Source organism: Ovis canadensis, chromosome 5, assembly GCF_042477335.2.
Source record: "Ovis canadensis isolate MfBH-ARS-UI-01 breed Bighorn chromosome 5, ARS-UI_OviCan_v2, whole genome shotgun sequence".
Lineage (NCBI taxonomy): Eukaryota > Metazoa > Chordata > Mammalia > Artiodactyla > Bovidae > Ovis > Ovis canadensis.
Window position 1 is genome coordinate 17,234,595 of NC_091249.1, and position 23,234 is coordinate 17,257,828.

General features: G+C 55.5%; 1 protein-coding gene across 19 annotated transcripts in view; it reads right to left on the bottom strand.

Moving 5' to 3' along the window:
- Window positions 1-23,234, bottom strand: part of OBSCN (obscurin, cytoskeletal calmodulin and titin-interacting RhoGEF) — a 235,646-nt gene that overhangs the window by 29,238 nt on the left and 183,174 nt on the right. For 18 of the 19 annotated variants that reach the window (XM_069590448.1, XM_069590454.1, XM_069590449.1 and 15 more), the window contains 24 exons: window positions 22,791-23,078; window positions 22,397-22,672; window positions 21,238-21,611; window positions 19,876-20,728; window positions 18,807-19,085; window positions 10,636-10,714; window positions 10,269-10,393; window positions 9,921-10,118; window positions 8,984-9,016; window positions 8,748-8,846; window positions 8,418-8,636; window positions 7,967-8,039; window positions 7,627-7,694; window positions 6,516-6,632; window positions 6,225-6,364; window positions 5,597-5,797; window positions 5,406-5,488; window positions 5,013-5,186; window positions 4,150-4,306; window positions 3,668-3,784; window positions 3,420-3,584; window positions 3,073-3,231; window positions 2,746-2,923; window positions 2,098-2,211 (listed from right to left, as the gene is read on the bottom strand). In XM_069590448.1, coding sequence (XP_069446549.1) covers window positions 2,098-2,211; window positions 2,746-2,923; window positions 3,073-3,231; window positions 3,420-3,584; window positions 3,668-3,784; window positions 4,150-4,306; window positions 5,013-5,186; window positions 5,406-5,488; window positions 5,597-5,797; window positions 6,225-6,364; window positions 6,516-6,632; window positions 7,627-7,694; window positions 7,967-8,039; window positions 8,418-8,636; window positions 8,748-8,846; window positions 8,984-9,016; window positions 9,921-10,118; window positions 10,269-10,393; window positions 10,636-10,714; window positions 18,807-19,085; window positions 19,876-20,728; window positions 21,238-21,611; window positions 22,397-22,672; window positions 22,791-23,078 — 4,569 coding nt within the window. The remainder of the gene's footprint in view (window positions 1-2,097; window positions 2,212-2,745; window positions 2,924-3,072; window positions 3,232-3,419; window positions 3,585-3,667; window positions 3,785-4,149; window positions 4,307-5,012; window positions 5,187-5,405; window positions 5,489-5,596; window positions 5,798-6,224; window positions 6,365-6,515; window positions 6,633-7,626; window positions 7,695-7,966; window positions 8,040-8,417; window positions 8,637-8,747; window positions 8,847-8,983; window positions 9,017-9,920; window positions 10,119-10,268; window positions 10,394-10,635; window positions 10,715-18,806; window positions 19,086-19,875; window positions 20,729-21,237; window positions 21,612-22,396; window positions 22,673-22,790; window positions 23,079-23,234) is intronic. The other variant, XM_069590440.1, reaches the window with a different exon arrangement.

Consider the following 23,234-nt stretch of genomic DNA (forward strand, 5'->3'; position numbering starts at 1 on the left):
TGTGCAGCTGCTGCCCTGCATGTGGGGCCAAGTTCCAGTGCATGCCACACGGGACTGCCAAGGGTGACGCTCTCACCTGGAAGATGGGTGTCCCTCAGGAGACATCTCTCAGGTGTCTCCAACTGTGAGGGTCAGGGAACCGCTGGCTTTGACCACACCACGGGGCTGTGTGTGCCGCCTGGCCCACGAGGACCTGTCTGTCACGGGGGCTGCCCAGCGTGAACTGACCACCAGCTGGCCCTTGCTTCCTCCACTCCCCACACACAGCTGTCCTCAGAGGAGTCTAAGCCTGTAAGCTGCTCACCGGGTAAAGGTCCAGATGAAAAAGACAGCGGATGGTCTGGAGACAGCTGGGAACCCGGGATCTCACCCTGACTGTTCCTGGGCATGGGGCAACTCACCTTTCCCTCAGACACAGCCCTGCCAGCACACGCCTCTGAGGGCAGCCTAGCTGAAGGGGTGGGGCTGACCGGCACGTTCTTCTCAATTATTTTTACTGACTGGGTTTGTCTCTCTGAACCCACCCTCACAGGTGAGAGGTCTGGTATGAGAAGGGATGGCGGGGAAGAGGGGTTGCACTGCATGGGCTCTGCGAGGCGGCAGGGAATTCCGCAGATTTCAGGACCCCACAGAATCTGGAAGGAAGACCCTGGGGTGCTGGGGGAATCAGTCACTTCATCCACCGACTCTGCTCTGAAGCTCTAACCCTGGGCCGGGATGGCCTTCGTGCATGTCCCAGCGAAGTGGCCTGCATAGCTGCTCCAGCCCCATTCTCTGCCATCCGTGGTGGACATACGCGCCTGACGGGTTGTGGGCAAGCAGGATGGGAGGGCGGACTTCCCTGGGACCGTCCCCTATAACCAGGAGTGGACTCGGCTACTGGGACCAAACTAGAGCTCAGGACTTACCTTTCAGCCCAGATGAGACCTAGTGAGAGTATCATGGTTTACCTGAGACTTTGAGACTCACCAGATGGTCTAGGCTACACTGTGACTTGGGGTGGGGGGCTTTAGGCCACACGGTATCAGCTGGGCCTCAGAGGAGCTGCAGATCGAGGCCCCTCGTGAGATGGGTGGTCTGTGTGAGCACCCCGGCAGAGACCTGAGCAACGAGGCTCAACAAGGGAGGGTCCCTGGGTGGCCACATGACCTGTGCTGGGACACATCAGAGGCGACAGAAACAGGCATGTCCACACGACTCTACTGTGGGGACGTCTGGCCCACGCCCGGACCCTCGGTAGGTGGAGGGATCCCACCCCACGTACCGCTTCCCTTTTGCTGCAGTGAACCAGAACCCTGACTGGGATGGTTGTGCTGAGTTCCACTGCATCCCTGAGATTCAGTCTGTCGCTGAACCTGAAGGTGGGTGGGGACGCCCAAGCGTGCCATTGGTGCCCAGTGAGAATGGCCTTGGGGTCCTGAAGTTGATGTCAGAGGTGAAGGTGCTCCTGGGGACCCCCAGAGTTTGCGGCTCCCATCACACAGGGGAGTCAAGCCTGAGAGCCACACGGCAGCCCGCGAGGCCCAGCATTCTCCAGCCTCATTCCCCACTACGCCCGCCGCAGCTCCCCTCTGCCTGCTGTTCCCCTGCAGCCTCGCTGCCCACTGCGAGTTCCTCCAACCGGTCTGCCCTTCGTCCTGCCGTATTTCCCTGGCTGGTCACGCCACTTCGGACTTCACACTGCATATCTGTCTCTGTGCTTGTCATGTGTCTCCTTCCCAAGAAGGCCAGGCTCTATCCAGGGACAAGGATGACCTGCCTGTTCACTGCTATTTTCCATGCACCCAGAATGGTTCTGGGCACTCAGCACAAACATGATCAAATGAGGAAATGGATGAGCGAGACTCAGGGGTGGGCAGAGTCACTGTGTCAAAAGCACGACGCACATGGAAGCAAGCTCCGCCTCTGTCCCACCCCACCCAGCTGTGCACACCCGCTAGCTTGGCTTTGATTCCGGAGCAGGCAACCAGAACAGGAGGCCTGTCTCTTGTGCCCAGCCCCTCCATCAGACGCCACCCTGGACCCCTGACCCCCTGCCCAGCCTGATTCCCTCTGGGTGGCTCTTGCCTGTTGCAGGATTAGCTCCCAAAAGCTTACCTTTGTACCAGCTGACAATGGGCTTGGGTGTGCCCGTCACACGGCAGGCCAGCTTGACTGTCTCGCCCAGCTCAGCTGTGCAGTCAGCCAGCTCTTCTTCAAAATCAGGGGGGCCTGAGGATACAAACACAGGGCCTTGATCACTCCCTCCCTCCCTCAGGTGCCCACCTGGCAGGACCAGAGCCCCATGACCAACAAATGGTTGCAACAGACACCACCCCTTAGGAGCCTTTATCCGCAGTATCACACTGGGAGCTGGACGGGACTCAGGGGAAGGGACACAGGCCCAGGATACGTCGGGGAGCACAGTAGGGACTGTGGGAAAGAAGAGTATGTTGAAACAGGATCCTCTCTCCCATTCTAAGAGAGGAAGCAAAACCAAGACTGCCGGGCCCTTCACATCCCTAACACAGCCTGCCTGCCCTATGCTGGGCAGCCAAGCGTGGACCCTGAGGCCCCCACCAAATCTGGCTAACCAAGGGTAGAGCGCGCCACTTGCCCTAGAATTGAGCATCTTCCCTTGTGCTTGCCCAGGTGGGGACAAGGGCCCAGAGCACAGGACCTGCCAACTCGTGTGCTCTGAAGCCAGGCACCCAGGCAAAGGTTCAGCCTCCCTCCTAGCCTTGCCCCAGGAGCCCAGGCACTCACGCCAGATGGGCAAGGCCAGGCGCTGCTGGATGCCACAGATCTCCTTCACCCAGGAGTTCTTGGTGATGACCGTCCGTGCCTGCAGCAGGTACTTGCGCACGGAGTCCTCCCGCTCGTGCCAGATCTCAAAGGCCCGGTCGTCGCCCTCCACCTGGTCGTTCAGGTCGATGCTGCTCAGCTGTGGGAGGAGGGCACAGGCTCACTGCTGGGACGCAGACCAAGCCGTGGTCACCGACGCCGGGGTAGTGGGACCGACCCCGGGCTTCCCGGCCTGCACACCCTGCACGGCCTCCCTGCCCACCCGGGCTCCGCCGGCACCCTGCAAACCTTCATCATGTTCCGGAAGACGTAGCTGAAGGTGTCGGTGCGGGAGTCCCGCCGGGGCTTGCAGACCACCAGGTGGTTCCGGAACAGGAAGACGTGCCGGTGGTGGCCTTTCCACGGCATCCGCGCGCCCGGTGCCCCCTCCCACACGATGAAGTGGCCCTGGGCATGCAGTTGGCCGAGGTCAGCCAGGCCCGGCCGGGCGTCCACCCTCCACCACCCAGGGCCCTCCCTGCACCCTCAGCCCCAGACCTGGCGGACGGGCTCGCCCAGGGCCCTCCCCGCACCCTCAGCCCCAGACCTGGCGGACGGGCTCGCCCAGGGCCCTCCCCGCACCCTCAGCCCCAGACCTGGCGGATGGGCTCGCCCAGGGCCTCCAGAGTGCCGGGGTAGTTCTCCATGAGCGACACGTGCAGCTGGTTCTCCGCTCGCTGCGGCAGGGCCGACACCACCGCGTAGGCCTGCTCGAGCAGCGCGCAGTTCTGGCCGTTCCGTGCCTTGTTTCGGATCAGCTCCTGCGGAAGACAGCAGGTCAAGGCAAGGCCTGGGGTGGCTGGGCACGGGAGCAGCCCCACGGCCCCTGGACCGTACTGCCTACCTTGAGCAGGGCCTGGTATTGCTGGACCCGCTCTACCGGCTGCTCCAGGAAGTGCTGCAGCGGTGGGGGCGGTGGCTGCGAGGGGTCTGCGGCTGACAGCACCTCCTCAGTGTATTTCTGTGGGAACCACAGGGCTGGGCTCAGGGAAGGAGAGTGCAGCCTCCAGGGGGCCTGTGTCCCCAGAGTCTGAAAGCTGGTGGACCGGGGGCCCAGGGGAGCTTACATGCGCACCCACAGACCCACCTCCCCAGGTGGGTCCCACTGCTGCCCCAGGGGGTGGCCAGCATCACTGCCTAACACACGAGCAGGGCTGGTGGGAGAGCAGGGTTGGCGGGGGGACCCTGCCTGCTTTTCTAACCTGGGGGTCAGGGGTCCTGGGAAGGTGAAGCAGAGCCTGAGCAGGGTCAGGGAAGATGACCTACGAGCCAGGAGCCAGAATCAAGCCTGGGGAGTGGAGGCCGGGCTGGCGGGCAGAGGGTCACCTTGTAGAACTCCTGCACGGCTGTGCTGACCATCACCGACTCGGCTTGCACTCGGCCCACCAGGAACTCCAGATACTTCTCAAAGGCTGCCTGGTTCTTGATGAAGCACATGGCCACGTCGTCATCTGTGTCACAGCTACGCAACTCCTGTAAGAAGCTGCCACAGAGGGGAACTGTGGTCAGGTGAGGGCTGGCATCAGGACCCCCACCCAGGACCCACAATCCAGCCCCAAACCTGAGGGTTTGGGAAGGAACAGGCTGCTACCGAGGCCCGAGCTCCTATGGCTGAAAGTCAGTGCTCTGGGCTGTGATGGCTACACACGCTTGCACGTGTGCTGCACGTACACGTGTCTGTGGGGGTGTAAATGTGTAAGGAACGGCATGCCTGTGGGGGTACGTGTACACGTGTGCACATGTATATGTGCGTGTGCCATGCACATGTACGCCCACACATGAAAGGGTGTGTGCGTGCAGGTATGCACACGTGCTTACGTGCGCACACTTCTGGGGCATGCCTGCGTCCTTGGGTTGCAGTGGGTAGGTGTGCTGCAGGCACTGCTGGGGGCAAGCCAGGCACACGTGCCCGTGTTCCTCAGGACACGTGTGTCCTAGTACAGGGCTGTGGTGCACCGATGGGTCAATCAAGTCATACAAGGTCCTGTCTCTTTTCAACCCCTGCCCACTCCCCTGAGGCCCAGGCCTGCCAGGACACACGTGTGCAAGTGTGAGCATCCACGTGAGTGTGTCCTGTGCACGTGACTGGTGTGTGCACGTGTGCATCTGTGTCTAAGCACGCACACATGTACATGCATGTACACACACAGACCAAAGGAGACGCCTCGAGGCCCACCCTGCAGGCCCACCTGCTGTGGAAGTGGCCGATGTCCTGCACGTTTCGGAAGATGACCGCCTTCTGGCTGGTCACGGCTGCGGGCGCGTGGGGGCAGCGGTCCAGGTACTGCATGTGGTGGCTCTGCAGGAACTGCAGCTCGCCCACGAAGGACTGCTCTGAGCTCAGCAGGTCCCGGATGATGGCACTGGCAGGGCGACAGCCGTGTAGGGGAGACCCAGGAGTCAGCTGCTCCACGGGGCGCTTCCAAGTCGCATGCACTGTGCTGACCGCTTTCAGGATGGGCCAGGCCGGACAACGGAGGGAGGGCACCCCCACACCCACCCGGCAGCCCCACCATAAAAAATTAGCATCTCAGAGCTCCCCCACAGAGACCCACCTTCCCACCTGTCTGGGGGCCCCTCACCTCAGCCTCGTCTTGTACTCGTCCTCTGACAAAGCCTCCCCAGGGAACTCAGGGGCCTCTGCTGGCCCCCACTCAGGAGACAGCTGGTACAAATCAGGGTGGAGTCACAGGCAGCCTGGGCACTGGCCTGCCCTTCGAGGGTCAGGCTCCCACCTGCGACCCCAGGACCACCCCTCCGGCCACCTAGTTACCTTGAGCCGCTTGTCCAGGTAAGCCGGGGACACCCAGCCCTGCCGAGAGGGGCTGTTTTTGGTGGGTTTGGTGCGCACGAGCCAGCGCAGGGGGTGGGCAGAGTCCAGGACCTCCACGTACTGGCCCTCCCGCAGCAGGATGGCATCCTGCTCAGCCCCCAGGGGCAGGTAGTCAGCCGTGACCACGTAGATGTCAAAGATCTGCGGGTGAGAGGGAGGAGCTGCTGTGTCAGGCCTGCGCTGGGGCCAGCCAGGCCTCCCAAGGCCCCAGGGAGCCCGTGCAGACACCAGAGGGGAGCGGGGTTGGGAGAGGGCCGATGGGCCTCCCAAGGCCTCAGGCTGCAAGGCCCCGAGGATTCAGTGGAGAAGACACAGCCATCCTAAGATTCTCTGAAGCTCTGGAACAGGCCTGACCCAGCTCCAGGTAGGGAGCTCCTTTCAGGGGTGCAGGCAGCCTGCTCCAAAGGGATCAGGAGGGGTCTGTGGGGTGCTGGGCGTGTCCTGAGTCAGGGTGGTGATGCTGGCCACACAGGGGTGTTCCCCACACCTCCTTCCCCCGACTGTACCAGCTTGACCTGTACCCTGCCCCCAGGCCCTCCCCTCCCCCCACCCCTGCCTGCCCACGCACCTCTCCCCGGGAGTCCCCATCCTCAGACTCTGAGGACGACTCCTGGACACTGGAAGACGGGCGTGAACGGCCATGCCGGGGGGATGCGGACGGCGTCTTTGACTCCTCGTCACTGTCAACTCCAGGCACCTGCAGCTTCGCTGAGGGACATAGGACACATGAGGCCCTCAAAAGGCCTGCCCCACCGGCTGTCTCCCCCGGGTCTCCGGAGCATGCAGGTGGGGAGGGCCCAGGCATGCGGGTGCAGTCTCGGCCTCCCCTGGAGCTCACTCCATAATCAGCCAGCCTTACCCTGTGTGATCTTGGCCGACACCATCTCGGTGATCTGCGAAGTGAGCTTCTTCAGGAACTCCTCCGTGCCCACCTCGGCCAAGGACAGGTGGCTACGGGCCTCTGCTGCCAGGAGCTCTGTTGGGGGCCAGAGCCTGGCTCAGCCAGCTGTGTGCTCCACAGACGTGCCTGAACACCTGCCCGTAGGCCCATCCTGGGCTTGGGATCAGAGGTGCCGATGGACACACAGAGCTGGGCCAGCACTGCCAGAAGCAGGAAATATTGACCACGACTAGAGGTCTCTTTGGCTCAAAAGCATCTGAGCCAAGGTGTGATTTAGGGAACCATGAACTTGGGGAAGCAGAGTTTGGGCAGTGGAAGCAGTAGGTAGCTGGAGGGAGAGCAGGCAGTCAGAGGGCAGGAGGCAGCCTGCAAAGGTGGAGGGCAGTGGGTGCAGGGGAGCTGAGCGCAAAGCTGAGCAAGTGGTCAGGCTAGGCTTGCAGCTTGGAGCTGTGGGGTTCCCCAGGGGGTCCACGCCACTTTCACTCCTGTTGTCCACTTGGCCTTTGGTCTAGGAAGGGGCTTGGGAGGGACAGAGATCAGAGGGAGCCCCGCCAGGCAGTATAATACGAGGACAGGCTCTGGACACCAAAGGCAGTGGGCTCAAGGGCTGGGGGGCCAAACCCTGGCAGCTTCAGGTTGACCTTGATGGACGTGGGATCCTTTGCGGGGGTGATGGGGCAGCGGAGGTGTTGGGGTTAAAGGGCAATGAGGATGACCCATGGTGGGCAGCACAGGAAAGGGAGGAGCGGGTAGATTAACGAAGCAGGTCAGTGAAGAGTGATCCCACAGGCAGGGGGCGCGCGGGATGCACGGCTCCTTCCTCCTGACTTCTGTGAAGACTCAGTATTTTCCATAAGTTACAAGTTTAAAACACGCCAAGGTGCTGGGGCCCTGTGCAGGTCAGAAATGGGTCCACAAGAGGCCAGGGAGACCTGGCCTCAGCTGGGCCAGCGGTGTTCCTGGGGCCACACAGTCCGGAGGAGCCCCACAGGCCGGGGGCAGCCCGCCGAGCAGCCTCCTGCAAGCTCCTGCCCCTCCCTGCACAGACGTGTGCCCACCCTGCCCGTACCTTTCTTCTGCCCAGCAAGGTCCGTGAAAGCTGCAGGTTCTGACATCTGTGCAGCAGCAGCTTGGGTCCTAGAGGGGGAGGAGATACCCTGAGGAGGCTGACAGAAAGGAGGGTCTGGGGGCCGTGGGGCTAGACGCCACGGTCAGGGTCCTGGGGAGGGACTCCTCTCCAGTGGGGAGCCTAGCCCCACGGCCCAAGCAGAGCAGAGCTGGGCGGGGCTGCAGGATGGGGCTCCTCCCCGGTGGCAGCACCACCCCCCACTCCCAGGACCTGCACCCCGGGGCCCACATTCTCGAGCCCTCTCTGCTGGCCCCTGGCTCCTGAGCAGCCCCTCACTCACCCCTGCAGGAAGGTGGAGATGAGGGCCTCCTTCACCTCGGGCTGCTCCTCCGTGGCCCCCGCCTCCTTAGGCACTGTCGGGAGAACAGGGCGAGCCACTGGAATGACGCCACACACCCCTGAGCGCGGATTCTGGCCAGCACCCCTGCCAGTGACGCCTGGACCACCCACCAGGGGCCCTGGCCCGGTCCCCTGGAGCCCCGAGGAAGCCTGTGCCCACTGCCCCACCTTGTCCATAGTCACCCCACCAGTGGCAGGAAATGGAAGGAGTGTGCACTTGATTCACCAGCCCTCCGAGTTGCTGAGAGGGCCCGGGAAGAAACCACTCAGGGTGGTGGGGGCTTCTAGGAGGCTCTAGCTGAGCGGAGCCCACAGGGTAGTGGGTGGGGACTGGGTCAGGAGCTTGGAGGCTGCACGCTGCCCACTCTGCCCCCGCTCCCACGCCCACTCACAGCCAGAGACGTGCAAGCCTGCGGAGCAGAGGGCCTGGCCGGCAGCGTTGGAGGCGATGCAGGTGTAGGTGCCCTGGTGCTGTCGGCCCACATCCAGCAGGACCAGGCTGTGCTGCTGGGCGGAGCTGGCCACCGTGTAGCCGGGCGTGTGGCGGCCGATCCACAGCACACCCTGCTCGGCTTCCTCCCGCAGCCAGTGCACAGCCGGCGGTGGGCTTCCTGCGGGCAGGAGTACATGGTGGATGGCCCTTCCCCACACCAGGAGGGCGGCTCACCTCCAAGCCTCTCTAGAAGGGTCCTGCGTGGGGGCAGGGAGGCGGGACCGCCTACCTTCCACCTTCACGGAGAAAGTGATGCTGGAACCCTTTTTCACCTTCTTGGAGGTGAATTTCTCCAGGAACCGGGGTGGGACCAGCTGCTGGCGTGCATCTGGAAAGACACAGGGCACTTAGTGGCAAACAACATGGATCCCCAGTTCCACACGGGAATTCACAATTCCCCCTCACATTCCCTTACTGAATCTATGCCCAGGGCCTCCCTCTCTCTGCCCTCTGGATTCAGCTCACCTAATGCTGGCTTCTCTTCTGGTTCATTGGGGCCTGAAAAAAGCACACAAGTCAGATCTACAGCACCAAGGTGCCCTCTCCCCTGAACAAGCCTGCCTATCAGGGTGGTAGTCTCGAGGGGGGCCCCACCCACTTCCACACACCACACACAGCACCTTTCCTAAACCTGGCTGGCCATGCAGACTTGGGATTTGCACTCAGGCCCACGGACCAGATGCAGTGCTACCCCATGTCAGCCCAGGGGTCTGGGGCTCGGCGCTGAAACCAACACAGGAACAGGTCTGCTCAAAAAGTCACACTGAAGCCAAGCCACGGGCAATGTTGGCTCCCTAGACCAGTGCAGACTTGGGTAAGACAGAGAATCACCTTGCAGTGCTCAGAACTTGGAACAGTAAGGAAGTTCAGACTTCTCCTTCTAAAATGACTATGAGTCTCTTCCTCCCCAGAGTCTACCGAAGGCCCCAGGCTTGCCTGGGATGACTCCACCAGCTAGCTAGCCTTCTAGCTAGTCAGTTTTCATGGACCCCTTACCCACTCAGCTTCCCTGGCGGCTCAGACAGTAAAGAACCTGCCTGCAATGCAAGAGACCTGGGCTCAATCCCTGGGTTGAGAAGATCCCCTGTAGAAGGGAAAGGCTACCCTCTCCATTATTCTTTTTTTTTTTTCCCATTATTCTTGAATGGAAACTTCCACCGCCAGAGCAGCCTGGAGGACTGCAGTCCATGGGGTCACAGAGGGTCGGAAGTGACTGAGCGGCTAGCATTTTCACGCACACACTTCACCCCTTAGGGGCACATGCTCTCTGGGGAGCAGTTTCTGGGCACCTGTGACTTCTGTACACAGAGGCAGTGACCACTGGGTCCTGGCTTCCAGGCCTGCCACAAGTGTGCCAACCCAGGTGTGGACGCCAGGCCCTGCCACAGTGCTGGGCACCCACCTCGGACCAGGAGACGAGCAGAGGAGTAAGCGGCACCCACGGCGTTGCTGATGTAGGCCGAGTACTGGCCTGCATCCTCGCTGGTGACCGAGGCAACCTCCAGGGTGTGCAGCATCTTTCTGTCCGCCATACGTATGTGCGCGGATGCGGTCAGCGGCTGCCCATCTTTGAACCAGTAGAGTCGAGGCGTGGGGTAGCCTGAGGCCACAGGGGGAGCGGTGAGCGCAGGGCCCCAGCCCAGTGGGCACCGTGCTCACCACAGGCCCTCAGAGCCTGGGGTCACCGGTGACCATGCAACTGTGGCTTGGCAGGAGACAGCGCCATGCCCTCTGTCCCTCTCCCGCTCACCTTTCACCTTGAGCTGGAACTTGGCCAGCCGCGTGCCGGGGGCCACCTGCAGGTCTTTCAGCTCCTCCACGACCTGGGGCAGCTGCCCCTCCTCTGAGGTAGACTCTGTACCCTCTTGTTCCCGGCTGGCAGGGAGAACAAAGAAGTGGCAGCCGTGAGCAGGACCAGTGAGGGCTCCGGGACAGAAGGGGTCCGGGGTTGGGGTGGGTCAGTCCTGAGTTCTCCTCTGTGCTGGGTGGAGAGTACGGTGGGCTGGCTGAAGCCACCACACTTGGGATGCTGTCAGTCCAAGCCAGCACTGCCACCCCCGCAAGGACCCGGGACCACCAGCCCACTGGGCGCTGCCCACCTCTGCCTGGCGCTCTACCTGGACAGGTAGCCCTGGGCGCTGAAGTAGGACGAGGTCTCCGTGGCGTCCGCAGCGGTGTCATAGTCGGTGCTGGTCACTGCGGGTGAAGGGTGGGGCTGAAGCGAGGCCTGCACCTCATCTTCTTCCCAGGCACGACCCCAACCCCCGGAGGGCACCCAATTCTAACTGTGCAGCCATTCCCGGGGGACACTCACACTTCTGCACTTCTGAGTCAGAAGGAACAGGGGACGCGGCTGCCTGCGGCCCCTCCCTGGCCCCAGGCTACTTACCAGCCCATGCTTCCAGGCCTGTAACTGACTTCAAGACCCAACAAATTATCAATATTGGGCTTCGTAATAGCAGACAGTGGCAATTAACTTAGTTCCTTAGTCCCAGCTAACTAAGGAACAAGGGTGACACAGGTCTCAGAACCAGCAGCTGGGGTTTTCTCTTAGAGCCACAATGAAGAACAAGGGCTACATTTATCCTCTGCTGTGGTCTGAGTGCTGTATCCACCCCCCCAAATTCCTATGTTCAAGTCCGTACTCCTACCACGATGGTGTCTGAAGGTGGGACCTTTTCAAGGTGATCAGACTTAGATGAGGTCGTAAGAGTGGAGCCTCATGAATGGGATTAGTGCCCTGCCCTAATAAGAAGGGACCCCTTCTCCCTTCCCCCACGTGAGAACACAGTGAGAAGACAGATGTTGGCAACTTGGAAGAGGACTCTCACCAGCACCCTTCCGTCTCCATAACTTCAGGCAGTGTACTTCTATCATTTAAGCTGCCCAGTCTATGGGACTTTGTTACAATAGCCTGAAATAAGATACCCACCCCCGAAACAACCAAAGGAAAACAAACACAATAAAGAAAATAGTGGCTGTGATGTAGGGATTTATAATAAGAAACAGAAGTTTGGTCTTCTTCCTGTTCCTGACTCAGAGTTCCTACACACTTGGAATTTCCTAACTGGACAGGTGTAGAGGTGGGGATTTTTTAAAAATTTATTTTAATTGGAGGTTAATTACTTTACAATATTGCGGTGGGTTTTGCCATACATTGACATGAATCAGACATGGGTGTACATGTGTCTCCCATCTTGACCCTCCTTCCCACCGCCCTCCCCATCCTATCCTTCTGGGTCATCCCAGTGCACCAGCCCTGAGCACCCTGTCTCATGCAGTGAACCTGGACTGGCGATCTGTTTCACATATCATAATACACGTTTCAATGCTATTCTCTCAAATCATCCCACCCTCGCCTTCTCCCACAGAGTCCAAAAGTCTGTTCTTCACATCTGTGTCTCTTTTGCTGTCTCGCATACAGGGTCATCATTACCATCTTTCTAGACTCCATCTATATGCAGTAGTATAATGTATTGGTGTTTTCCTTTCTGGCTTACTTCACTCTGTATAATAGGCTCCAGTTTCATCCACCTCATTAGAACCGATTCAAATGAATTCTTTTTAACGGCTGAGTAATACTCCATCGTGTATATGTACCACAGCTTTCTTATCCATTCATCTGCTGATGGACTTCTAGGTTGCTTCCATGTCCTGGCTATTATAAACAGTGCTGCGATGAACATTGGGGTACACGTGTCTCTTTCAATTCTGGTTTCCTCAGTGTGTATGCCCAGCAGTGGGATGGCAGTTCTATTTCCAGTTTTTTAAGGAATCTCCACACTGTTCTCCATAGTGGCTGTACTAGTTTGCATTCTCACCAACAGCGTAAGAGGGTTCCCTTTTCTCCACACCCTCTCCAGCATTTATTGTTTGTAGACTTTTGGATCGCAGCCATTCTGACTGGTGTGAAATGGTACCTCACTGTGGCCTTGATTTGCATTTCTCTGATAATGAGTGATGTTGAGCATCTTTTCATGTGTTTGTTAGCCATCTGTATGTCTTCTTTGGAGAAATGTCTATTTAGTTCTTTGGCCCATTTTTTTGATTGGGTCATTTATTTTTCTGGAATTGAGCTGCAGGAGCTGCTTGTATATTTTTGAGATTAATTGTCTGTTGCTTCATTTGCTATTATTTTCTCCTATTCTGAAGGCTGTCTTTTCACCTTGCTTATAGTTTCCTTCGTTGTGAAAAAGTTTTTAAGTTTAATTAGGTCCCATTTGTTTATTTTTGCTTTTATTTCCATTACTCTGGGAGGTGGGTCATAGAGGATCCTGCTGTGATGTAGGTCAGAGAGTGTTTTGCCTATGTTTTCCTCTAGGAGTTTTATAGTTTCTGGTCTTAGGTTTAGATCTTTAATCCTTTTTATTTTTGTGTATTTTAGAAAGTGTTCTAGTTTCGTTCTTTTACAAGTGGTTGACCAGTTTTCCTAGTACCACTTGTTAAACAGATTGTCTTTTCTCCATTGTATATTCTTGCCTCCTTTGTCAAAGATAAGGTGTCCATAGGTGCGTGGATTTATCTCTGGGCTTTCTATTTTGTTCCATTGAGCTATGTTTCTGTCTTTATGCCAGTACCATACTGTCTTGATGACTGTTGCTTTGTAGTATAGTCTGAAGTCAGGCAGGTTGATTCCTCCAGTTCCATTCTTCTTTCTCAAGATTGCTTTGGCTATTCGAGGTTTTCTGTATTTCTATACAAATTGTGAAATTATTTGTTCTAGTTCTCTGAAAAATACCATTGGTAGCTTGATAGGGATTGCACTGAGTCTATAGATTGCTTTGGGTAGTGTATTTATTTTCACTATATTGATTCTTCTGATCCATTAACGTGGCATATTTCTCCATCTATTTGTGTCATCTTTGATTTCTTTCATCAGTGTTTTATAGTTTTCTGTATATAGGTCTTTTGTTTCTTTAGGTAGATTTGGATTTTACATTAATGATGTGATTTTTTTCCTGAAAGCCCCTAAGGATGTGGTGATTGATTCTTCCATAAGCCAGGGTAACTAACCACAGGATTAGAAGGTTGGGAACTTCTGACCACCAGGAAGGAGAGAAGGGCTGGAGATTTCGTTCAATCACCAATGGTCAATGATGTAATCAGTGTGTCTGTATAATGAAACCTCCATTAAAAACCCAAGAGAACAGGGTTCATAGAGCTTTCCCATTGGTAAGCACACAATCAGGGGTGAGTGGCAAGCTCAACCTGGGCCCTTCCCACCTTCCTGGCCTACACATCTCTTCCATCTGGCTGTTTCTAAGTTATATCCTTTTATAATAAACTGCTGACATAGTAAGTAACATGTTTCTCTGAGTTCTGTGAACCACTTTAGCAAATTAATCAAATCCAAGGAAAGAATCACTGGAACCTCTAATTTATAGCATATTGGCCAGAAGCACAGGTGACAACCTGGACTTGCAGCTGATACCTGAAGTGGTGGGAGGCAGCTTTGTGGGAGTGAGCCCTTGACCTACGAGATCTGATGCTATCTGGGAAGATGGGATCAGAATTGAGTTAAACTATAGGACACTCAGCTGGTGTTGCAGATAATTTCTTTTTGTAGGAGAAAAAATACCCATAAGTTAGAATTGGGTACAGAATCAGCAGAATGGTTTTCAAGTCACAGGCATTACGCAAGTGAAGGACAGTGATCTGTTAGAGACAGGAATGCAGGCGGATTGTTTACCAACTGAGCTATGAGGGAAGCCTCAGGAAACAACACTGGGTCCTATCATTGCCCCAGCTTCCTGCCTGAGGTTTACATGAAGGGGAAACTGAGGCAGAGCCAGGCAGATCCTGAGTGGGGGAAACAAGAGCTGATGTCCTGAGAGACAAAGGCAGTCTTTGTCCATAGAACAGAAAATCAGAGAAGAGAAAGCTGAGCAGAGAGAGGGCCCCCTTTCTTGAGGATTCAGCAGAGCACCAGTTGGTGCATGCATACTGGAGAGCCATCTGAAAGGCCCAGAGGAGCACAAGGGCTGCAATAAGGTCTGTCCATGGGCAGATTGGGCACTTTCATAATTCATAGGGCATCAGGCAGAATGCTCAGGAACACTTACTTCAGCAGACAGACAGTCAGCTTGGACTGAGCACTGCCTTGGCCCCACCTACCAAATCACACAAGGCAGATCCAAAAGGATCCAGCTGCTTCCAAGCAACTCACTGTATCACTCAAGAAGACATGCAGAAACACAAAATACTCACCTCTCAACCGGGTTAAATTCACACTGTCAGGCATTTAGCCAAGACTGTCAAGACATGCAAGGGGTCAGAAAACACACAACCTATAACACGCAGAATAATCTGTCAGTCGAAACCAACTCAGACTTGACACAGATGTTAGAACTGAGAGAGAAGGACATTCACGCAAGGACTAGAACTGTGTTCCATGTGTTCAAAAAGTTAAGACGAGATCTAGAACATATCAAAAAGATTCAAGTAGGGTGGCTTCCACAGTGGTCTAGTGGTTAAGAATCCACCCACCCATGCAGCAGACATGGATCTGATCCCTGATACAGGAAGCTCCCACATGCTGCAGAGCAGCTAGACTCTGCATCACACCTCCTGAGCCAAGCCTCTTGAGCCTGTGAGCCTCAACAAGAGAAGCCACCACACCAAAACAAGAGTAGCTCCCGCTCCAGGCAACCGAGGAAAGCTCACATGCAGTGACAGCCCAGTGCAGTCAAAAACTAAAAAGGAAACAAATACATTTATGATGCAATAAATGAAATTTTCTTTTTTACTAAAAAAAAAAAAAGAAAAATGATTCAAGCAGAACTTCTAGGGATAAACAACACAATGGATGGGATTGATAGCAAATTAGATACTATGGAAAAAAAGGAGAGTGAATTAAAAGCACAGCAATAGAAACTATGCAAAATGAAATGCACAGAAAACAAGAATTTTAAAATATAAAAGGATTATTAGTAAGCTGTAGTACAACTTCAGTCGCGCTCAGTTCTCAGTCTTGTCTGACTCTTTGTGAACCCTTGGACTGTAGCCTGCCAGGCTCCTCTGTCCATAGCATTTCCCAGGCAAGGAAACTGGAGTAGGTTGCCATTTCCTTCTCCAGGGGATCTTCCTGAGCCAGGGATCGAACCTGTGTCTCTTGCATCTCCTGCATTGCCAGGCTGATTCATCACAAGATTCTGCAAGATAATTACAGAAAGCATCTACCTCTGCCTCACTGACTAGGGCAAAGACTTTGACTCTGTGGATCACAACAAATGGTGGAAAATTCTTACAAAGATGGGAATACCAGACTACCTTACCTGTCTTCTGAGAAATCTGTATGTATGTCAAGAAGCAACAGTTAGAACCGGACATGGAACAATGGGATGATTCAAAATTGGGAAAGGAGTACGTCAAGGCTATATATTGTCACCCTGCTTTTTTTAACATATATGCAGAGTACATCATGAGGAATGCCAGGCTGGATGACTCACAAACTGGAATCAAGATTGCCAGGAAAAATATCAATAACCTTTGATATGCAGAAGGTGAAAAGGAACTAAAGAGCCTCTTGATGAAGGTGAGAGGAGAGTAAAAAAGCTGGCTTAAAACTCAACATTCAAAAACCTAAGATCATGGCATCTGGTCCCATCACTTCATGGCAAATAGATGGGGAAACAATGGAAACAGTGACAGACTTTATTTTCTTGGGCTCCAAAATCACTGCAGAAAGTGACTGCAGCCATTAAATTAAAAGATGCTTGCTCCTTGGAAGAAAAGCTATGACAAACCTAGATACTATATTAAAAAGCAGACATCATTTTGCCAACAAAGGTCCATATAGTCAAAGGTATAGTTTCTCCAGTAGTCAAGTATGGGTGTGAGTGTTGGACCGTAAAGAAGGCTGAGTGCAGAAGAATTGATGCTTTTGAACTGCAGTGCTAGAGAAGATTCTTCAGAGTCCCTTGGACTACAAGGAGATCAAATCAGTCAATCCTAAAAGAAATCAACCCTGAATATTCATTGGAAGGACTGATGCTAAAGCGGAAGCTCCAATACTGTGGCCACCTGATGCAAAGGGCCAACTCATTGGAAAAGACCCTGATGCTGGAAAAGATTGATGGCAGGAGAAGGGGACGACAGAGGTTGAGATGGTTGGGTGGCATTACTGACTCAACGGACATGAGTCTGAGCAAACTCCAGGAGATAGTGAAGGACAGGGAAGCCCGGCATGTTGCAGTCCATGGGGCTGCAAAGAGTTGGACACAACTGAGCAACTGAACAACAAGTGGAACTTCAACTGCCTCGATTGTGTATAAGTCCCCAGATGAAGGGGGAAAGGAAAAATATTTCAAGAAATAATGCCTCACAAATTTCAAACTTAATGAAAAATATTAAAAGTGTTAGTTGCTAAGTTGTGTCCAACTCTTCTGTGAACCCATGGATTGTACAGCCCACCAGGCTCCTCTGTCCATGGAATTCTCCAGGCAAGAATGCGGCAGAGTAGCCCTTCCATCCTGCATGAGATCATCCTGGCCCAGGGATCAAACCTGAGTTTACTGCATTGTAGGCAGATTCTTTACCATCTGAGCCACCAGGGAAGCCCCATTGACTCAAGAACCTCAATTAACTGCAAGATAAGGAACATAAAGACAAGTGCACCAAAAATTATGATTACTCAAAAACCACTGATAAAAAGGAAATAATAAAATGTACTCAGAGATTATGTTTGCAGGAATTGACAGGCTGATCCTAAAATTCGTTAAAAAATACAAGAGACTCAGGATGGTCAAAACAATCAAGCTGGCGGACTTACACTTATCAAAACTTAATACAAAGCTACAATAGTCAAAACAGTGTAATAACGGCATAATGACAGACATCTGGACGAATGGAAGAGAAATGAAAGTCAGAAATAAATCTATACATTTAATGGAAATTCATTTCTGGCAAAAAGAGTTCCAAGACAATGTTATAAGGGAAAATATTCTTTTCAAAAAATAATGCAGGTACTTTTCCCCAGCCCGTGGCTTTTCATCCTCAACACTTGATTTTTCACAGAGCAAACGGTTTTAAGTCTGAGGAGGTCCACTTTACCAATTTTTCGTTTCAGGGTGAAGTCTAAGTAGTCTTTTCCTAGCCCTTGATCCTGAGGATTTCTTCCCACGTTTTCCCTAAAAGTTTGATAGGTTCATATTTTACATTTAAGTATGTAATCCATTCTGAGGTAATTTTCAAACAAGGTTGAAGTTCCTATTTTTGGTTTCTTTTTTTAATTAATAAATTTTAATTGGAGGATACTTCCTTTACAATATTGTGATGGTTTTTGCCATACCTCAGCGTGAATCAGCCACGGGTGCACGTATTTCCCCCATCCTGAAGCCCCCCTCCCACCCCACCCCATCCCTCTGGGTTGTCCCAGAGCACTGGCTTTGGGTGCCTTGCTTCATGCATCAAATGTGCACTGGTCATCTACTTCACATACGGTAATACACGTGTTTCAATGCTGTTCTCTCAAGTCATCCCACCCTCGCCTTCCCCCACAGAGTCCAAAAGTGTTCTTTACATCTGTGTCTCTTTTGCTGCCCTGCATATAGGATCATCGTTACTGTCTTTCTAAATTCCATACATATGCGTTAATATTGGCGTTTCTCTTTCTGACTTAACTTGACTCGGTATAATAGGTTCTAGGCTCATCCACCTCATTAGAACTGACTCAAATGCGTTCCTTCTTATAGCTGAGTAGTATTCCATTGTGTATCTGTACCACAGCTTCCTTATCCATTCATCTGCCGATGGACATCTAGGTTGCATCCATGTCCCAGCTATCGTAAACAGTGCTGCAATGAACACTGGGGTACACGTGTCTCTTTCAATTCTGGTTTCCTTGGTGTGTTCATATTTTTGTCTACAATTGTTCAAATGACTCCAGCACTATTTGAAATTCCATCCTTGAATCTGAAATTCTGTGTTTCCTCAATTTGTTTTTGGATTTTTGTGAAAAATCAGATGGATTTATTTGTACTGAAGCTATCTAGGGGCCCACCAGGAATCAGGAACAAAGATCAAATATATATATTTCTTATTATGCCACAGTGCTGTTAACCACCCACTGCGCCCATGGGGTACCTCCAAGTCTTCCCAGGTTCTTCCCCACCCCATTTACCTGGCAAGGGGGCTCGAAGAGAAGTCTCTATCTGCCACAAGACTTTCCAGCCCCAAATTCTGCCTGACCTGAGACCAATGCTGGGCTGGTAATCCTCCAACCCAGCACTGCCTCTCACTGCCAGGATCCCTGCCCTGCCTGAATCTTCACACCCAAATGTGCACTCACGGTCCACACGGAGCTCTGCCTTTGTAGAGGACACACCCACACTGTTCTCAGCCAGGCAGCGGTAGACACCCATGTCTGCTGGCACCACCGCCGTGATGATGAGCTGGTGGCCGCCCTGCTGGTCCTCACTGATCATGTAGTGGTCGTCCTCCTCCAGCATCCTCCCATCCTTGAACCAGCGCACAGTGGGCACAGGCTGGCCTGTCACCACACAGTCGAAGCTCACAGGGTACCCATCCAGCACCTCCTGATTCTGTAGCTCGGTCAGGAACACCGGGGCTAGAAGAGAAGGGCAGGGCACCCAGCACGTCAGCCCTGGGTTCCCCGCAGCTACCCCAGCGGCCAGCAGTTCAGTGCTGCATGGCACCCATTCACGTGAGTGCTCACAGACTGGTGGCCAAACAGAATTCTCTCTCTGCCAACTGAGCTATCCCCTCCTCCCCATGCTCTAGAAGAACCCTCTCTTTGCTAGCCTGGTCCCCAAGCTCCCATGAGGCCAGAGAGACAGCAGACAAGAAATGGGGAGGAAGGGGAAGTTAAGGGAAGGCCAAGGCTGGCAAGTCTGGAATTGGAAGCACACAGCAGCTCAGAGTTGAAGAGGAGGAATGATGCTGTGGGTTGTCAACCACCCCTTTAGGGATCATTATGATGGTGATCATTATGAGGGTAATGATGTTCCCTATTAGAGAGAAGTAAACAGCGAAATGACTTTTCAATTAACTTTCATTGCCAGAGTGGGAAATGGGGTTCAGACTGGACTATGTGGGACCCTACTTTTTATACAGATTACATCTCAAACCCTCATGGGGGAAAAAATAAATCCCTAAACTCTAGGAAGTCAGTATGTCTGAACATATTTCATAAAATAGGACTCTGAGGCTCAAAGAGGCAGAGCTGGAATTTAAACTGAGCTTTGTCTCACCCCAAAGTCAGGGCTCTTTCCAGCTCAGTGGACCACATCTGCCCACAACCAGAAGCTAAAGCCCAGCCACCTCCTCGAGTCTTCAGCTGACGCTGGATCGCCAGCCTGGCTTTGCCCGTCCTCCCCGCGTACAGCTTGCAGACTCACCAGCCTCTGCCGTCAGCACTGGCTCCAGCGGGGCTGAAGGGGGGGGTGCCACCTTGCCAATGCGCATCTCCACCTTGCGCGGTCCCAGCTCAGACAGGCTGATGTCCACACGGATGCCCAACACGCCAAACATCTCCTGGAAGCGGCTGGCTGCCCGGCGGGCCTCCGCCAGCGTCTCAAAGCAGATGCAGATGGAGTGCTCATCTTCGCGGTACGTCTGCCAGTCCCCAGGCTCCTCAGGCTCTGCCTTGCCCTCGTCAGCGCTGAAGAAGATCTCCTCGTCCGAGACCTCCGCCGGGCCTTTCGTGCGGAAGAGGCGGTGCAGCCGCCGGGCGGCCCGGCGGAAGGTGTCATCCAGCTCACCCCCGGAGGAGCTCTCGGTCTCACTCTCCGTGCCACTGACCACCACGTTGGCACTGTGGGCCACGTGGCCAAACTTGTTGCTCACCTGACAGGTGTAACGGCCAGCGTCGGCCCGGCCCAGGCTAGTGACCAGCAGAGAACAGGTGCCGTCCGCAAGCTGGTCGATGTGGTGGTGCCTGCTGTCCGTCAGTTCCACGCCGTCCTTCAGCCAGCGGGCGCGCACGTCTGTCTTGCTGGACACGACACACTCCAGATGCAGGACGTCTCCCACCTGTGCCACGGTGTCCCCAAACGTGCAGCGGAGCACGGGCCCCTCCTGCTGCTGCATCTCCTTCCGGACCTTATAACCCTTGAAGGCCGCCTGGATCTTCACCGCGGCCTGGTCCAAGGCCGGGTCACCCAGGTCCCCAGCACTCAGGTCTCCTGGTGGTGGGCGTACTGCAGGTGGCTTCTCCTGCGGCTTCCCAGAGGGGGCTGCTGGGGCCCCAGCCTGTGTGCACAGGCAAGGTAGGGTGCCTGAGGCCCAGGGCAGGCAAAGGATGCGGCGGGACACATGCAGGGCAGGGGGCAGCAGACCCCGGGCCTCCTGCCCCAGCCCCACGCCTCCCGCCTGCTGCTCGCTCTCAACCACACTCCCTTCACTGAGGCCGAACACCTGAGGGCTTCTGCTGCTGACAGAAAGCAAGTCTACCCTCCCTGAAACTGCTTTTCCCAGAGGGGGACAGAGCTGTGAGGAATACCACAGAGAGATTGGTTCCAGCTCTTCAGGAAAAGCGCTTTAACAGCCACGTGGATGGATGGATGGGTAGGGGCATCGTAGCTGGGTCGGTAGCTGGATGACCAATAGATGGGCAGGTGGTGGGTGGGAAAATGACTGGATGAATGAGTGCTGGATGGACTGACGGACAGACAGTGGAAAGACCACGTGTGGATGCATGATGGAGTGGCAAAAATCTAAGAAACATGGGCCTCTCCTTGCAGGTCAAGCGGGAGACTCACCTTGCTGGCCAGTGGCGAGGTGCTGGGCCTCCCAGCCTTCTTGAGGTAGGTAACCAGCGAAGGCGTGCCTGCACGGGACTCGTCGTCAGAGCTGGTGTGCGAGAGGTCGGCCTCGCCCGTGCGCGCCAGCTCGTCGGCCGTGGAGTACTCCTCTGAGAGGTCAGGCGCGGCCTCCTCGGCCTCCTGCCGCGGGCCCTGCGGGCGGCCGTCCTCCTCGGGCAGCTCGCTGATAGAGTCTAGCGTGGGCTCGCGGCTCATGCGGCGCTTCCGGGCCAGCGCCTCCCACAGCAGGTGCAGGTCGCCCTCCTGGGCTGCCTCAGGGGGCAGGCTGGGCTGAGCAGGGCCCTCCTCCCCAGATTCTGGGCTCAGCACCACTGAGGAGGGCGGGAGACTGGTCAGTTAGACAAGCACAGCGACCCCAGGCCAGCCCTGGCTACTGACCACAGTTCCCTTTAGAGGCCTCTGCTGCCTGTCTGCTCCAGTACTCTTGCCTGGAAAATCCCATGGACGGAGGAGCCTGGTGGGCTGCAGTCCATGGGGTCACTACGAGTCGGACACGACTGAGTGACTTCACTTTCACTTTTCACTTTCATGCATTGGAGAAGGAAATGGTAACCCACTCCAGTGTTCCTGCCTGGAGAATCCCAGGGAGGAGGGAGCCTGGTGGGCTGCCGTCTATGGGGTCGCACAGAGTCGGACACGACTGAAGCGACTTAGCAGCAGCAGCAGCTGCCTGCCTGGGCCCCGAGAGCTCGGATGGACAATCTTGACAAGGTTTTAGAGGCTCTGAACGGCCCTCTCTAGGCCCAATTCTCCCTCCTGCACGAGAGCGAGTGAACACAGGAAACCCCAGGCCGGGGGCACAGCAGGTGCAGGGGGCTCAGACAGCAGGCATGCAAGGATTCAAAGAGCCAGCAGGGGGCACCAAGAGGGGGCATCGACCAGGGGACAGTGTGACCTCAGGTGTCAGTGATATGGGCGCTGACAGGAGGCTCAGCCACGCTGATCGGTGCATCTCCCCACCCCAGGCCTCAGTCCTTCATGTGAGGGGTATCTGTCCAGCAGTTTCTCAAGAGAGGGCCAGTGAGGAAGCGCGTGGGCCCACTCCACACCCCGGGCTCCTTCCTCCCCTCCGCACAGCGGGCCCCAGGAGACATACCCTGGAAAGCAGCAGCTGACCCAGAGGCTGAGTCCCGCGCAGGGGCGCAGCGGTACTCTCCCTGGTCCTCTGCGGAGAAGCCCCGGATCAGCAGCACCTGCCGCTGGCCCTGGCAGAGCAGCTGGAAGTGCCCGCTTGGCTGGACGCGCTCCGTCCCCTTCAGCCAGACGACCTCACCCGCCTCAGCCACCTCACACTCCAGGCACACGTCTTCCCCGGCCACCACCTGCCGGCTCTCGGGGGCGGGGGCTGCAGGCCTGGGCTCCAGGGGCTCTGCTGGGAACACGAATCTGGGTCAGCAAGGGTGCGGGCGGGGACCCTCAGCTGAGAGAGGCTTTGAGGGCTGCAAGCTGGGCCCCCGCCCTCGTCAACTAAGACTAAGGCAGCCACTCACCGAGCTTCACCATCTGGGGCAGGTACACGGGCTCCCCAGCACCCGCCGGGCCCACTGCGGCCACACGGAAGCGGTAGGTCTCCCCAGGGACCAGGCCAGCCACCACACACTCGGGCCCGGGCACCAGATCCTGGCATAGCTGCCACTCTCCCGTGGCTGCCGCCTTCATCTCCACCCGGTAGCCACGGAGACCCCCTCCGCCATCGCTCGTGGGGGCCACCCAGGACAATGTCACGGAGCTGCTGCTGCGCCCCACCACCTCTGCGTCCTCTGGGGGGTCGGGGAGGCCTGTGGGGTGGGGAGGAGGTGGTCAGGGCAGCAGCAGGCAGCCTGCACCCGCAGACCTGCCCACGCTGGTGTCTGCCCCCGAGAGCTGTGCGCAGCTGTGCCCTCAGCCTCGTCTTCCTGCAGGGCTGACAATGGTGCACTGGAGTCACAGGAAGT